The 18,018-nt window shown below is 39.1% G+C and overlaps 1 protein-coding gene across 7 annotated transcripts in view; it reads right to left on the minus strand.

Annotated features, from left to right (window-relative positions):
* Positions 1–18,018, minus strand: part of abcc8 (ATP-binding cassette, sub-family C (CFTR/MRP), member 8) — a 59,703-nt gene that overhangs the window by 32,553 nt on the left and 9,132 nt on the right. For 6 of the 7 annotated variants that reach the window (XR_010094414.1, XM_063480024.2, XM_063480021.2 and 3 more), the window contains exons 4-11: positions 17,643–17,764; positions 16,193–16,359; positions 13,060–13,302; positions 10,036–10,224; positions 9,011–9,175; positions 7,522–7,677; positions 2,829–2,963; positions 2,094–2,256 (exon numbers count right to left, since the gene is read on the minus strand). Coding sequence is in view for 6 of the 7 variants with exons in the window: in XM_063480024.2 (XP_063336094.1) it covers positions 2,094–2,256; positions 2,829–2,963; positions 7,522–7,677; positions 9,011–9,175; positions 10,036–10,224; positions 13,060–13,302; positions 16,193–16,359; positions 17,643–17,764 (1,340 nt within the window). In the remaining variant the exon portion in view is untranslated. Of the gene's footprint in view, positions 1–2,093; positions 2,257–2,828; positions 2,964–7,521; positions 7,678–9,010; positions 9,176–10,035; positions 10,225–13,059; positions 13,303–16,192; positions 16,360–17,642; positions 17,765–18,018 lie in introns of those variants that run through there. The other variant, XM_063480025.2, reaches the window with a different exon arrangement.

Genomic DNA, 18,018 nt, shown 5'->3' on the forward strand with positions numbered 1-18,018 from the left:
ATTTTTACCTTATATTATTTTTTGCTCAGATGTTGTGTGGAAACATCACATAACTGATACTGAACGTCTCTTTTGTTCATTGCTGGAATTTAATTTTCTCCCAGCAGCAGGTGCGTACAAGCTAATCAATCAAGGTAATGAATTCAAGTCTTTTAAAAACTTTTCTCCTGTCCATCATTTTCTAATTTTCTGTGACTCTCTAATATAAGATAATATTTAAAAGTGGCATGTTGTCCGGATATAAACAGATGAAAACACTTAATTGTCATAAAAATGCTTTGCTTCATAAATCTTTCCTGAGTCGTCTGTCAGTGAGGAAATGATACTGCTTCTTCCCTCCTCTACAACAATTGGCAACTATTGATTTTAGATTTAGGACTCAGCCTGTTATAGGACTGTTCGTCTAAGAGTGTAGGAGAAAAAAGGATGGGCAATTTGAGAAAAATAAATTACTATCAAGTAATAATGTTGAGCACTGGTAACAATAATCCAGGCTAGCCTTCAACACTGGTTTTATCACGTTTAGTTACTTTTAGAGTTTCAGTAGACTAATTTTAAATATTGACTGGAACCTGTGGGGCTAAAACATGAACTTAGATTCAGATCTTTCAGTCTGAAGATTTTCCTTCTTTTCTGTCATACTATGTGAAAGTTTTAAGCCAAAAACATGTGCAAACATACATGGAAATACACATGCATAAGGCAAAAACAATGTCTGCAACGAGCTTCAAAGTCAGTATTTGGCATGACCGCCACTATTCTTCGCCACAGCCTGAACTCTCTTTCTTATAATTTCTTCAAGTAGTTTTCAGGAATAGTTCTCCAGGCTTTTTGAAGGGCTTTCAAAGCTTCTCTTTGTATGTTGGTTGCCTTTTGTTCCTTTCTGTCAAGATGATCCTCCTGATAGGCTCTGGGGAGGCTACTGCATGTCTGGTAGTGTTACAGTGTGCATTTTTGTTGCCAGTCAGATGCTTTCCAGATGGTATTGGATGGTGGATATGTTTCTGAGATAATAATTATATTAATTTTGACAAGATCCCAAGATCACTGTAAACACTTATGGTTGCACTGCTCTCCTTAGTTACTCCATAAGATACGTTGCATACAGATGCAGACGAAATCCATGACAGAAGCTCAACACTGTATTTTACAGATGGCTGCAGACACTCACTGTTGTACCTCTCTCCTTCTCTGTCTATTCTGTTGACAATTTCACCATATGACCTGTTGCCACTGATTTTAAATCCAGTTCTTGTGTAATTTGTCATACGTCAGCCTTTCCGTCCTGGTTCTCCTCCCTAACAATGCCTTTTTGACAGCTTCCATTTCTAAGGAAGCTTCACGGAAGAGAAGATCAACTGAATGATGAATGTCTCAGGTCTTTGCAGGATGTTTTTTTTTTCCTGTAGTTTGCGATTATGACTTTCCAGCCAATTTTTAAGAACATATTTGGTTAAAAATAAAAATTTATGGTTGTCAAATTGTGGTATCTTGGGCATTTTTCCAGGAATTAATAGGTCAGTGTTAAATAACTTCCAAAAAAACAGTTTCTTTGAAAATGGTCATGTACAAAAACTCGACTAAAATAATGAGTGAAAAAGCAGCAAAGTTCTTTTAGCAACTCTGAAAGAGCTTCGAGAAACCTGGAGGACTACTGCTTACGACCACTTTAAAAACTTTACAGGAAAATCAGACTACTTGGAAGCCAAAAATTCAAAGGAGGGTGGCTGATGACTTTTGCACGGTACTGTTTATATACTGCTTCAGTAGTATAACCAAAGTTTTAAACAGCAGGGTCAGCATTTGTAATCCAGTCTAAAAAGTTCAGTCTGCAGATTGGTCCAAACACTTTGTTTCAGTCTTGGATCTTTGATCTGTCATGTCAGTGACACACATCTGGCTGTGAACACAGAAGCTCAAGCTGCTTGCTGATCAAGTCTTATGTTTAAGAAGAAAGCGGAGTTAAAGGCAGGAAGGGGGCAGCATAAGTTAAATATTGGACTATTGAGAAGTCTGAATCATACAAAACTACTCTAAAAGAGTCCAGGAATCAAGTCAAATATCATTAGTGGGAGGGGACCAAAGGAACTTACTGGATATGGATGTGTAAAGAGCAAAGGCCTGCAGGCTGGTGAGCTCTTTGACCCTGGTCTCCTCCACACTGTCACAGAAGATGCGCTCCCAAGCATACAGTTTCAGCAGCTTGATGCCCCGCAGCAGTTCGTTGGTCTTCTTCAGGCGCTCACTGGAATATTCCTGATAAAGACACATTTGATTACCTAACCTCAATCCAGCACATCAAGGCACAGCAGCGATACCAAGGACTGACAAAAACACTGTAATCATATTTGACTGGTTGTATTAAATGTATCTTTGGAGCAGATAGGCCTGAGGTAAGGAGGGTTTGTGGAAAGTGGCTGTCACACATAAATAAATCAAAGTCCTCATTCCCCAAGGAGATGATAGCTGTTATTTTGAGGTGCTGCTATAAAAACAACATTTTTTAACTGCAAATGGGGTGCAGGGGTAACTAAATTGCATTATTGTCCATTCTAAAAAACATTCACTCTGACCAAGTGGCAATCATGTGCAGTGGATTATAAGAAGGTCAGAAGATTACCATCCATTTATTTTTTAAATATATTAGCTTAAATGACACACTCGGCCATCCTCAGATGCAAACATGACCAAAACTAGAAACAAATAGTTACATAGTTATACATCTTTTAAAAAAGAAAGAAAGAAAGAAAGAAAGAAAGAAAGAAAGAAAGAAAGAAAGAAAGAAAGAAAGAAAGAAAGAAAGAAAGACAGGCCATGGTAGCACTCACCAGGGTGCTTTTCTGTGTTTGGGATAGCTTTGTGGCCACAAAGTATTGTACAGGAGCTAACACAGCAATGACGGTCGCTCCAATCAAGGCACTGATTCCCAAGAGGTAGTAGAGCAGGATCACTCCCACAACAATCTGAGCAGGGAAGAAAAAAAAACATTAAGCAGGAGATGAAAACAAGATTTCCACAGAGGTAGTTTTCATTCACACAACACTCCCCACTGACAATTACAAAATCCATATGAATATACTGCAGAGCTTTCTGTGAAGTGGTGACCTTATAGTAGGTTAGCTTATAGCAAAACCTCACACCTAATATCCAGTGAATACAAAGATAGATATGAGTCACCGGAGAGTAGGTGAGTGATTGGTTTTCTCTTTATTCTTTATAAAGGCCTAGAAAGGTGTCAGCTGTATAAACCACCAGCCCCCACACAGTTTCTGTCAGCTCCTCACATCAATCGCACATAACTGGGGCTAAGCAGCCAAGCTATACACATCTGTGAGGTTTCCACTATTTTATATGCATCATTTTTTATATATATCTTGCATCACCTTCTGCCTTTGCAGCTCCCTAAGGACAGCAGCATTGTTTAAAAAAACGAACCAAATCTGCTCTTTGCAATTGCAGCTGGTCATGCTGCAAGCATCATCTCACATAGATGTTAAATGAGAAGGAAATAGACAAAATTCAACAAAAAGAGGCTTGATTAGCTCATCCTGAGTCATAACTGATCCTGTCATAACAGATACTTTGGCTTGTCATAGCAGGAAAAGCAAAGGTGTAATTATTAATATTTTAAAAAAAGACTGAATTTCGTTCAGGTTCCTGTTATTGTACATGCTGGTTCACTGTTATGGCTCACTGGGACACCTGATGGACCAGAGCCATTGTTAACATAACCACAATGCCAAGAATGGCCTTTCTGTATCACAAATAAAAGATTCATATCTCTGGTTGCTTAAAGCAACACCGTGAGTTTTAAAGCATTCATCATTTTGTTTTGTCTTTTTTCTACCTGCCTATAAAAGATATTCTGGAGGAAAAACACAGATGTAAGAAATAAAACAACTGATGCCTGAATTCAGACTTTGGGATTGTGGTACTAGGTCCCATCTCTGTCTTTTCTACCATGACTAAAAAAATGCTGGATAGCCTTACAGCAGAAATATAGTATTGAAATAATTGTATCTGTTATGTGAGGCATCAGCGGGGCTAATAAAATATTAAAATATTAGTGCAGTCACTAAACTGAAACACAGAGAAATGCAGAGGTAACTAGATCATGTGAAACAGGTAAAGAGCTGTCACGTCTGAGATGAGTATTGAACTTCAAACGCCCGGCGATCCATCTCATCAGTGCAGCAGGCAGTGGAGAGCAAATGCAATGGATTCTTTCACAGACAGGTGGGAACGGCCAGTGAATACAAATGCTGCTTTAGTCTCCAAGATACCAGCAGGCTCACAGAATACTTTTTACTTTTGTTCATTTTAGCAGTTTTTCATTTAGTGTTTGACGTGGTAGTCGAGCAAATTATAAAATTAAAAATGAAACAAGGCACAAACACTAGACAGGGATTTACTATATATGCACATGTAATGTGCGAGAGGTTTTACGTTAATGAGCATTAATCAGGTAGTATTTATATTGTATTTGAGTAGTCTCTTTCATCGTTTTAGTATTTTAAAATTAAGAATTGCTTTTAGCTCAATTTTTGGAGCTTAAAGCAATTAGCTTGAAAAAGAAAAAACAGTATTTTCTGCTGCAAAGAGATAAGAATATATTTATTTGTGCCAACAAAGGCTTAAACAAGCCAAAACAGAAGCCTGTAATTGTACATCTCCAAAGGAGTGACACTCACTAGACCTGTGGCAAAAATTCATTTCTTATAAATGTTTTTTTCAAGTGTAATTAAATCTTTTCACATTTCTATTTAATGCAAAAACACCTTTTTCATCTGATATGGAATGATATGGGTGATATGGGCCAGATGGAAGAAAAATGACATAAAAAATTTATAATACAGGGCCTTGAGAAAGAACAGGTGGGAGGATAAACCATGAGTTTCTGCAGGCATTCTGTGACACAAAATTTCCACATGAAACTACCTGATCTCCATGTTTTGCTGAAATTATATTTTTATCATAAACAGTTGTCATATTGAAATCTAATTTATCCCAATGGTATAAAAGTAAATACGCTGAATAGCAGTGCTGCTTGTCATAAATTATGCAATCCACTTATTCCAAAGTAGTGCATAAAGGTCGTCTACTGCATGCATTAGCCTGTTCATCTCCAAAAGGGGTTTATAACACCCAGTGCTCAGTTTTTAAGCCCCCACATCTGTGCATGCAATCATTTCTTCTCCCACATGGTAAAGAGAAAATACAATGCACATTACAGAAAGACAGACACCAAATAATCTGGTATTAAAAATGCAGTGTGATAAACACCTTTGACTCACACCTTTACTAATATCTAACACACTGGTGTGCAGAGAAAACTGTCTAACAACACACAATGCAATGCAGTAACAGAAAGCCAGCAAAAGTATGACACAGAGTTACACTTATACCTGCACTGTAACACAGTGTAAAACATTATTTATAGTTCTGCAGTAAAGGACTGCAGCCTAGCCATAGAGCCACATAAATAACAGGAGGCAGAGCGGTCACAGGGTTACAATGACACTGAGTCCCTCGTAGTAAAGACTAGAGATGGACCGATCCGATATTACGTATCGGTATCGGTCCGATACTGACCTAAATTACTGGATCGGATATCGGCGAGAAATAAAAAATGTAATCCGATCCATTAAATATCAAAAAACACCTCACAAAACTTGCGACTCGGCTCATAACCGTAGCACGTCGGAGCAGTGTGCATCACATGATAGAGCGGCTGTGTGTATTTGTAGCCTCGCTAGCAAACCAGCATTTCATCTCCGAGGAAGTTATCCCAGAGAGAAGTAAAGCAAGTGTGTAAGTTCATCTCTCAATGTTTGTAAAGCGTTCCCACGTTAAGCTTAACAACCCATATATTTAGCGACTGCCTCTCTCTCTCTCTCTCTCTCTCCTGCCGCTACTTCATGAAACTGCTTAATGATCAGCTGATCGGCTTTTCTGTCGCGAGTCCGTCTCTCTTCTTTGTTTTTGGCCCACTTTGCACCAGAAAGAGGAAACCAGTGGCTGAACAACAGCAGCACGTTTAACCTTGATAAGCTGTTGTTAGAATTTATTTAATATTACTTTCTACACCAGGATCCTTTTCTACGTAGCTGACGGCTGGTAACTGTGCAGGGGCGGATCTAGCAAAGTTTAGCCAGGGGGGCCGATAGGGCATGAACAGGGAAAAGGGGGCACAAAGACATACTTATCTTTCTTATTCTCATTTAAAATTTCTCGCTTTTAATAAATAATTATCTGAATCTTACACCCAAAGTTTTAATCTGATGTAAAATGTATAGAAGTCCATTACTGTATATAGTAACTGTTAAGTCTAATATACCCTAGTAAGCTATAGTACTTTTTCCTTTGGGAAGGTACGATCTGTGCAGTTTGCAATTCTGTTGAAGAAAGACATTGAATCTATTTAATTATTCTTGAAAAATAATTTAATTCTGTGCATTTTTTTCACACTGCATCAAATTAAAGTTGATTACATCAATTAAGCATCATGAGGTGGAGGGCGGGGGGTGGTTCCCTATTTTTTTTTTGCTGGGAGTTTGCAACCCTATTAGTTAGTTTGCTTAATATTTCTGCTAAGTACTCTTTAAAATACCAGAATAGGGAGGATGGAGTAGGTAGGTTTAAGTTTATTAGATTGATCAGTATTGCTGAACTATGAAATATTTTGGGTGCAGTGTATTTTTTACATACAGGTATAACAGAATAGCTTTAGTGTTGTTGTTTATTTAAACTTGAGTATAAACTTATACAAAATGCAGCAATATATTAAAAAACAGTTTTATTGATTAAAAAACACACTATATCGGATTCATATCGGTATCGGCAGATATCCAAATTTATGATATCGGTATCGGTATCGGACATAAAAAAGTGGTATCGTGCCATCTCTAGTAAAGACAGCATTAAAGGTTCACTCTGGAGCTTTGGACCTCTAGTTCTTGTTTTGTTTATGGACAACTAGATATACAGTCACCCTGAAGGTTTCAAACAGGAGGAGGGTGAAAAATGCTAGCAAGTACACATGGTATAAACAGGATTTAAAGTATTTCACAATAAATCTGTTTTGCAAAAGGATTTTCGAGAAAGGAAAAGCATTCATTAGTTCTAGCTTAAGCTTAGTTACAACTTCATGGTCAGTGGGACTGAATTTTAACATAACTTTTGTTTGATTCCTAGAAGGTTCTACAGGACATCTTCCAGAAGATTTTGGCTACCTTCTCCTTTTTATTTCAGATTTATTTAGTGCAGACATGTCTGCTCTTGTTCTCTTTAGCGAGTGCTGCAGCTTTCTGGGATGAAATGTATATTAATGGAAGTAACCCACTGCCATTCTGTAGCAGAGAGCAAAAGTAAACACTTTAACATATTAAGCTGCCATTAGAAATATAATTAAAGCATGAAACATATAAAGCTTCAATAAAACACCTACACTGAGTGCTGCTCTCAGTGGAAACAAAACCCTAATGATATCTACGGAGTAGAGAAGAACAACGTTTTTCATACCTGTACTGGCATGGCCCACAGGTTAGGGCAGAGGAAGAAGAACCACATGAGCTGGTTGGTATCGATGGCAACAAGGTTGCAGATCTGACCCACGGTTAGCTCACCCATAGACATGGTGGAGGTGCACAGACGCATGATTTTGTTGTAGATTTTTGTCTGGGGAGAGAACAAAAAACATAAAAGGGTTGACAGCAATACATTTCCCTGTAATGATCATTAGTTAACTGGTGCTTATTATAGTGCTGATTAGTCTTTAACACAATGCCGTGTCTCAATACACACTCACAGACCACCTGTCCAGCTCATCGTTAACATAGATATCTAATTAGCTGGTCACATGGTAACAACTTGGCATGCAGCCAGCTCAAATTGAGCATCAGGTGATTTAAGTTATTTTGAACATTTCATGGGTTTTGCTGCCCAACAGGCTAGTCTGTGTGTTTCAGAAACTGCTGATCTACTGGGATTTACCTCATACAACTACCACAAGAATTTACATAAAATGGGCCACAAAAAGAGAAAATACTAGTCAGCTGCAGTTCTCTGTGTGAAAATGCTTTGTTGATGCCAGAGGTCAGAGGAGAATGATCAGACTGCTTTGAGCTGACAGGAAGGCAACAGCATCAAGAAATAAGCACTCACTTCAACAAAGGTATGAATAAGAGTGTCTCTGAACATACAACACATCAAGCCTTGAAGCGGATGGGCTAAAGCAGGAAAAAACCACACTGGGTGGGTGCCACGTGTGTTAGCTAAGAACAGGAAACTGAGACTACAATTTACACAGGATAACCAAAACCGGACAATAGAAGATTACAAAATCTTTGCCTGGTTTGATGAATCTTTATTTCTGCTGCGATATTCAGGCTGTGGGGTCAGAATTTGGCATAAACAACATGAAAACACGGATGCTTTCCGTGAGCAACAGATCTAAATCCGACTGCGCACCTTTGGGATGTGCTTACAACAAATCTGCAGCAACTGTGTGATGTTATTGTGTCAATATGGAGCAAGATGTCTGAAGAATGTTTCCTGCAGCTTGTTGACTCTATGCCATGAAGTGAATTGAATAATAACAACCCAGTACTAGCAAGGTGTACCTAATAGTGTCCAGTGAGTGTATATGTCTTAATAAAACCTGGTGTTTATTTAATTTATCATTTATGGCATTGCAAAATCTTCACTGAGCTTTTTTTGTAATTATTTAAAATTCAAAAATGCTTTAATACTTCTTTTTGGCAATTAAGTATTCACTTATTAACAGCAAACTGCCTCTTGTTGCAGCATTATCATGTCCAGACACCCAAATCAGTGGATTTTATTGCTTTAAAATAAAAATATGTAAGCAAAGAATAAAATGGACAGTATTTTCTGTGTTTAGTCCTTTTACTGGGTGCCACTGAGTTTATCAGACTTCAGTTTTCCAAGAAAAGATCTTTAAACTTCTCATAAACAAAGTTTCCTTAGAGAACAGATCAGTGCAGTGTACCTGTATGGCTCCACGCAGGTTGATGCCTGTTTCAATAGCCACATAGTAAGAGGCCTGGAGGAAAGTCCTCTGCAGGAGTAGGGCGAAGAAGAGCAGCACAGCCAACACGTATGCGTTCTCCAGAAACTCCTTGGAGGAAATGAAATAGATCCCAAGCAGCTTTATCTGGAAGTGCAGGCACAGAGAGAGGTTAGACAAGCAGGAACAGTTGTTAGGAATATAGGTTGAACTCCCCTGGATTTTTAATTTCAGCTACAAATGTTCCCGTTCATCACTTCAAAATTTGAGGAAAACATCATCCATTTAAAACGTATTACCTCCATTTCAGAGCAAGCTTTAATATTGTGCATGAAACTCAATTAAACTGAAATGAAACAGAGGCTTTGGAGTGAAACGCACAGCTGATATGTGGGTGTAGTTTGGAAACCCAAGAAGAATGCAATTCGGGCTACAGAACAGGGACACGGTATCTCTCTCAAAAATTAATGAATCCTGCATAACGAAGTCATCGTTCTCCCAGAAGGAATTACAAATTATTGATTAGAAATATATCTGCACTCCATGGCAACTCATCCTTGAAACTTCCCCGTGTTTTGCTCTCTCGATACTCATTGGCTGAAATTGTCACTATTTTTCAGCTTGTTGCCCTGCAGACAAGAATATTTACTGAGTGCTTCTTAAGTCTATTTTTTCTTACCGTTCCCTGCATTGGACTTGACTTTCAAACAAATAATTGAAGAGTTATTCTTACAGAAAGACACCCGAACAGAGACAACTTCTAAAGCAATAAGTCAGGCAGGTGTGCAGTGGAGACAGGGCATCATAAATGTCTCACCTAACTGTAACTATAACCTTTGAGAGGCCAGAGGAAGCTACGTAATGTCTCTGTTATGCCTAAAGCTGCTGTCGTTACCTGAACAAATGCAATAAAACGTATTTAAATGTCGGACTAGTAAAAATTCAGCATCCGTACTTGCTAATAACAATATTTTTTATGTTATCTTGTGCTGTGTGCATGGCCTCACCGGTGGCTGAATGGTGCGATTGTCTTTGCTGATGTGGTGGACTATGCCAGAGATGCAGAGAGGACCGGCAAAGCCCAGCAGGTCAGCCAGGAAGCGGAACGTGATGCTGAGGATGAGAGGTCTGCCGAATGCTTTTCTCAGGGCTTGCCAGATCCACTTTGGACCTTGCGGTGCTATGCCCTGAGGCCTCTTAAGGGTAATAAAAAGAAGGGCCAGATGTAGAAAAATATTAGCATGAAGACAAATAAGCCACTTTTTAAATATTCTTTGTCAAATACAGCTAATCTGCCAGGGCACAATAACAAGTGTGGCTTTTTTATTGAAAGTTTAAATTACAAACACTAATCAGAGTGTTTCGTTAGCATGATGAGGATTACGTCTTTGGAGAGAAGTGCCATTGTCTGTGGTGTTGAACTAGCAGCACAACAAGAGGCAAAGAGATTAGAGTATAAAAGCTGGCTAACATAGCAAAAGGAAATAACTCCTTGAACATAAAAGCTGAGTCAATACCATTAGATCACAGCTCTGCAACAGAAACCTTTAAATGAGGTCAGGTTCAAGGCTCCCATCCACCTCGTTGCTGCATAGGATAGCATGATTAATGGCAAGTTTCACACTGCACCACATGAAAAGCCTGCATAACTCCTCTGAGGGTAATGAAGCTGGAGCACCATGTCAGGGACACAAAAACAGAGATTCCAAGACTGACTGGAGAAGGTATTGCTGTTAATTTATATTTATTTATATACAATTATATGAATTTCCTAAAACAACACAACAGCATGGCTCAGTGAGTCAGTTAGTACGATGACAGGAAAACATCTGGACTGCTACGGTGCAGTAAACAGTCCCAGGACATTTTCACTGTGTGTGCGCATCTCTGTGACCATCTCTAAGTCATTCTCAGAACTGTGAGAACAAACGTGACCCTGATCATGTGCCTCTATCTTTCAATTCAAGCTCATATTAAACCTCAGTGTTTGCACACACATACACACACATACACACACACACATCCTTTCTTCCTACCTCAAGTTCAAACAACTAGGAAGGAGGATGTTTCGTTCTCACACACTCACACTGTAACTAGCTTCCCATGAAGTGCAGTGCTTTCACCCCCACAGGGGTCAGGATGTTGCCTCGTTCACAGTAGAATGGGAATGACCTGGCGCCTCCAGGCCCTCCTCTAAATGCCCCACCACCACCCTTCCCCAGTGCTCCACTGGGATCCCTCAGTCTCTCTCATCCCCTGCTCCTGCCGGAAGGAAGTGGGGTTGCGTTCACACTGGATGCACATGCAGACGTGACGTTGAGCGTGACCTTCCAAACACTGGAAAACAATGACCCTACAGAGGACGCCCTTCACATCTGACCCCTGACACGTGCTCCAGAAGTGAGATGGACAGAGAGACAGAGAGGGAAAGAGGAAAGAGAGACAGCTTGGACTGACATAAGCGACACTAAAAGACCAGAGAAGAAGAGAACGGGACATAAGCTGTGTTCATCACATAAAAGTCTCAAATGAAAATACCAAACACACATCATAATTATATTATTAAAACACATGGAATCTTTCTGGGAGCCATATTAAGAACTAACTCATCTATCGATTCTGCTAAAGAAAGAGGAATCGAAAGAGTTCAAATATTACATTTCATTAGAGAAAGTTTTTCTTCTTCTTTTTTAATAAGCAGCAAATAAAAATGTTATCACATCCATTTAAAACCGGCTTATGCAAATGGACGTATACCAGGAGGAAACCTTCAAAAATGCAGGGATGTGAAAGCAAGCCCAACACAGAAAGTCAAAGCCAGCGAGGTGCTTTTATGCATTTCCTCATTTACATATATGGAGGTGAAAAAGTACTAGAAAGGCCTTACAGTATGCAAAAATGCAATCTAATATATCACCACCATAAAACCATTTGTGCTAGAAATTACAATAAGGTTTAATCAGCACATATCTAAAACAGTAGAGAGGATGGTATACAACTGGGGTAAATCCTAAATAAAACACAAGCACGATATAGAGAATAAGCCTGACTGTGTGTACATACACTACGCACATTCTCGTGGCAGTGTGACATTTCACTGTTTACATTAGTCAAGTACTCATATCTATGATGTCTAAATAAAGTTTATTAGTCCCAGAGTTCAGCAAGCCATGAGTCACTGCAGGAAAGACATTGATTCAAACATACCCGGCAGAAACATTTTTTTAAAAAAGCAAAGCAAAAACGGGCCAAAATGAAGTGAATAAGCTACATGTTGACTTCTCACATAAATACTTAAAGTCTTATTTGTGTCTCAGAGCTCAACGTCCAAGATGATCCCCTGATAATCATCAAAAAGAAACACAGTGTTGAGAGTTTGTATGTTCTAACTTTTCCTGTGTGGGATGGATTTCTGTGAAAGCACTGGTTTGCCCCAACAGGCCACAGACTTAAGTAAAGTAAATGTTTAACTCTGAATTGGCTGTAGGTGTAAATATGAGGGTGAATTTCAGTCCTGTGATGGACAAAAGTTATGTCCAGGGTATGCTAAAGTAGGCCCCGGACCCACACGGCCCTGAATTATTCATATTAAAGTCATGGACGGACAGATTTGTGCATTTCACCTTTGCTGGTTATCAGTGCCTGATATATATGCAATCATTTATTCAGCTTTGTTACGTCCCTCTGCAGCCCATAATCTCCTCAGTGTGTTCAGCTGGTGCTAATTGGCCACACCTAGTCAGGTGTTGATAAAAGCATACCTGAGGCAGGCTTTCGGGAGCTTCACTAGCCGTGCCTTGGTGGTACCAGCCATTTTAGCCAACCTGCTAGGCATTTTAGGATTAAAACCTCTTCTCACCCACAATCTGGTGTTCATCTCCTTATGTATGTTGTGACTTTTGAGCCGGGTTGTAACAAGCTTAAACAAGGAAATACAAAGAAAGTAGATGTGCTTTTGACACACACATTGACTATTTACTGGACAGCAACCTCAGCCCACTTACTGTTCACAAAGATCTACTAATACTAACCTTTTGGTCTTCAAAGGCCTTGCGAAGCTTTATATAGTTTGTGAGTGCTCTCATTGCTATGGGCAGTTTGCCAATGACCTTGAGGTCGATGGGTCGTTTGTGAGCAGAGGTAATGAAGGTGTTCATCCACCAGTAGGTGGCTTTGGACAACAAGTTAACGAAGGGCTGCAGGAAGCGAACGCCGAGGTCCTGAAGGTCTTCGGGAGGCTTCACCTCTGTTGGATTGGCGAAACACATGTAGCGCTGTGACAAAAATAAGAGCTTTAATTAATTGTTCAATTCCCCCTAGTTACCTGAAAACTAAGAGTGAACTCTAAAAACCACTGACTGGGCATTAAATGTACAGAAATATCGACTAACCTGTGCACAGCAGACGATAATTATATGTCAGCTGAATAGACTCTTATTAGTGGGGTTAATTATAGCTGCTGAAAGCTAAGTAGTACAGGCTGCCTGATATGGAAATTTATGACTAATGTAAAGGTTAAGAGTTGAAATCAGGCTCTATTTTAACCACAAAAAAAAAAACCCAGAATAAATAGAATTCCCAGCAAAATATGTTCTGCAAGATCCTGAGCGTGAATTAATTAGAAAAATTTGATTTAACAATCATTTATTCATATTGTCAGCCAGTAAAATCTAAATTAGCTTTTTAATGAAAGCATGTAATGATTTATTTTCTATTACTTCAACATGAAAGTTCACATCAATTATTAATATAAACTGTTTGCACACTTTTAACAGTGCAGATAAAGACACTTCAAGAAACTGAGGTATAGCGGGCCAAATTATTGCAGCGGATGATGGGAGAATCCGTTTCTCTGCTGTTTGCCCACGACTCTGTGATTTAGTAACAGGTGTTTGCTTAGTGCAGAGGTTAACGGAGACAAACGCATTGTGAATTGTCCAGAGAGCACACTGGTCTGACATTTTCTCCATGCTCAGAAAGGGTCAGAAGGCGGAAAATGTCAAAAGCTGAATAATCATCTTGCCGTGCAATCGATAAAATATTAATAAGACACATCTAGAAACGTGATCAGAGACCAGCATGAAGCCCCACACTGAACCACACGTGTGAGGGGAATCTTGTGTCTTTTAGATATACTTTAAATGAAAGTGAAAGGATCTATTTTGCATTCAGAAAAAAAATATTTATGCATTTTATACTCCCATTAATTTTTTATTTTTCCCATTAATTTTACTTTTGCATTTGACTTGAAAAGTTTGGATCACTGTTCCAACAGGATGCTTCTGTATCAGTGATAAGCTGATGTAATTGCACAGTTATCAGTGTTACTTTGGGTTCAATGTGAATCAATAGAAGCTTGCACTAAAATGGTGAAAAGGCTAACATTAGGATGGAGTAAACAGAACTGGTTGTACAGCACACGTCTTTAATGACCTTAAAAAACAGAACTGGGTCAATAAGTTTGAATTTATTTTTCTGCAATCCACAAAGTGTCAAGAGTATGAATACAGGCTCAAATATATTCACACATTCACTTCTTTTAATAAGTGGTGCTGAAGGTTCTACAGTGTCAATTAATTTGAGGATTCTGAGATCATCAGTTCAAATAACTGTATGTAAACACAGACATTTGCCAGGTTCTGGAAGAAGACCCAAACTGTCACTATCAGATGAAAGGAAACTGGCTAGGATATTCAGGAATAACCCAGAAACCATCAAGCCTGCCATGAACTGGAAGGTACTGAAACACCAGCTTCTGTATTCACAGTGAAGTGATTTTTTACATAACCATGGTCTTCAAGGGTGCTAACCAAGAAAGTACCCCCTGCTCCAAAATCAACACATTCAAGCTAAAACTGAAAGTTGAAGCAGCCCTCATGGATGAGCCAAATGCCTTCTGGAGAAAAACTTTATCATCAGATGAGACAAAGATTGGCCACAGTGACAAGAGGTATGTTTTGAAGCCTAATCGTGAGGCTTTCAAAACAAATAAAACTGTACCAGCTGTCAAGTATGACAGTGGTAGCATCATGCTCTGGGGCTGTTTTCCTGCCAGCGGTGTTGGTACATTACGTAAAGTGAATGGAATAATGAAGAACAACGACTAACCCTAACCCACATCAACAGATAGATGGTTAAAACTCGGACGTAGGTGGTGTTCCAACAGGACAATGACTCCAAACACACATCATAACTAGCTTTGGAAAGGATAAAGCAGGCTAACGTTAAGATTCTGGAAAGGCCTTCCCAAAGCCTCAACATTAATCCCATTAAAATTTGTGGACTATGCTTAAAAGCCGCATCTGCAACCAGTTTAAATGAACATGACCAATTGGTTAAACAAGTGGCTAAATATGCAGCCTGAATTATGCCCGAAGCTTGCTGATGGCTAACAAAAGTATGTGGGTGAGGCGCAACTTCCTAAGGGACATTTAACCAAATATCATTGAAGGTGTATGTATATATGTGAGACTATGAATACTTTTTACTTGGCGTAGATTACGGAAATCAAAACTAAATTCAAACATCTGCACATTGTTCTCATTTTTTAATGATTAACGATGTCCAGTATTCCAGCCAGTTCAAATAAATCATGAAAAGTCCAAAAATGACCATGACCTTCATGGATTTTACATTATAATGATTTACCAAAAAAAAAGCTCTCTTCTCAGGCTTACAGAGTTTCCACAATTGATTAAAAATTCTCAAAAACATTGCATTCAGTTGGAGCTGTCATCATTTTAATCATCTGATTTATAAAACTGAACCATGGGGAATAAAATGCTCCCCAGCTGCAGGGGATACTGTAAACGGCCTCAGCAAAATCGCAAGCGAGGCTGAAAGGAAATGTCACATCATTGCCTTTAAATACAGCTGCTGTATTGTCACTGTTACTGGCTAGCTTGGCTTTAAAATCTGGAGATTATTCTTTGTTTTTCATAAATATGCAGTTTAAAATCAATGGCATGTTTACTTGCATTCGAATGAAAGCCAGTGAAGGTTTATAACCACCGTCTCATGCTCCAGTGTAAGTATTACCATTTTAAGAGCTTAACAAAAAGTAGTATCACTGTATCTAAATGATCTTATGTCACTCTCAGTAGCTTATGTATTTATATACCTGCACACACATGAGTGGACAAAGACACAAATGTACACACTTACCCTGCCGAGGATGACGTTGATCTCTACAGTTAGTAGGAGTCCATACAGCAGCACCAGCAGTCCTGTGATGCAGTACCGTAGCTGCCTGGGGCCGATGCCATGCTCGGTGTACTTGGCAAACTTGATGGTCTTCATGATGAAGGCCAGCACCCAGTAGATCAGCAGGGCTAAAGGGATTTAGCAGGGATCAGAGTCACACAGTGAATTACCAGATAAGCCAGAAACGACAAATAACTCAACCGCAAACTTATATTTCAGTCTAAATGAAAAAGTGTCATCAATATGACATCGCTCTGTCTGAAACTCAATTTGTGCAATAGGTGTATTTTGTTACAGGCTGGGATACATTTCATATAACTGTGTCCATGGTTCAACTCATGCTATAATTTATTTACCATGTGGAGACACCATTCAATCTCATGTTTCAGCTGCGTAAGAGAACTGTTAAGATATTAGGGTTTTTTTTTCTTGTTTCTTTCCTCCTTTTCCATTGCACTGTTTCTAGCAGATGTCTAATTCAGGAAACAGAAGATAAATCTGTTGTCTTTGTTCCATTATGATTTTTGATGGAGCTACATCATGTCAGTCCAGCAGGTTTATTGCAAATAATGAGACAATGATAACGGATTCATGTTTCCACACAAAGGTTACACTGCTGGCCAACAGCAAAACCACTGAGATTTTTTTCTTCTTTATAATGAAGAATATCTCTAACATAAAAGTCAACACCCAAGGCTCTCTTTAGAAGATGAATTTCTGCCTGGCTGTGAAATGGAAACCTTACAGCCAGGGAAGCTGAGTGACTCAATGGGAGCATTGAATAAAGCACTAGGAGCTGCACACAGATGAGTTAATGATGCCTGAGAAGGAAGGGAAAACTGCATGGTGATTGTTCCACAAGCAAATATCACATGTGGAGAACTAATGGACAAAGGTGAAGCATGACACTGCTCTATTTATCAATAACTATCACGAACTAGCAGAACTGAAAACACTGATCATTTCATAACAAAACACTAAATATATTTGCCATGGAGATGTTTGTCTGCTGTGCAAACTGTGCAGCGCTTTCACTTTATATTAATTTTCCTAAGGAAAATGCATAATTAATATCTGCACAGAGAACAATCCCCCTCGATGACACTGCCCTGCATCATTATCTGAAAGTAATGAACCAGTCATCTGCAAATGACAACACTGACCCTGCTGCTCTGTTATGTAATCCCGTAGAGTTTAGTAAATCAATAATCAGTTGCCATTCTGTATTGGACATTCAAGTAAGTACAAAGCTAATGCTAGCTTCACAAGCCGTGATCACAAATCATATTGCATTCACTTGATTTCAGTGCTACAAATAAACATGCTAAGCAGTATATTCCAGGGTGAGGCTGACAGTAAAGCTAAACTTGTATCTCTCAGGAAAATGTAAAAAGGAATAAACAGACGATACCTAACAGTAGTTTGGGAAAGTTAGAGGTCTCAATGTTATGATAGTAGACAATAGAGGTGATGCCAGCCATGAAGGCCAGAGCTGCAGGCATGTACAGGTGGAGATGGAGAGACTGACTGAACCTGCAAATAAACATCAGATAGAGAAAGAAACAGGTTAGGCTGATAACAATAAAAATAATAATAATTATTATTCTTATTATGCATTTTAACAGATGTCTCATTAAGCGAGTAAATTGGAGGGGGAAAGGGTCACATCTCTTGGGTCTGGGTGCCGTTTCCCCCTCTGGGGGTGAGGGTACCTGGACCCGGGGTATAGAGTATGTTTGGGGAGTGTGATTGTGTGTACATGTCCATGTATGTCTATTACTACGTTG

The sequence above is a fragment of the Pelmatolapia mariae genome, linkage group LG7 (genome assembly GCF_036321145.2).
Source record: "Pelmatolapia mariae isolate MD_Pm_ZW linkage group LG7, Pm_UMD_F_2, whole genome shotgun sequence".
NCBI classification, from domain to species: domain Eukaryota; kingdom Metazoa; phylum Chordata; class Actinopteri; order Cichliformes; family Cichlidae; genus Pelmatolapia; species Pelmatolapia mariae.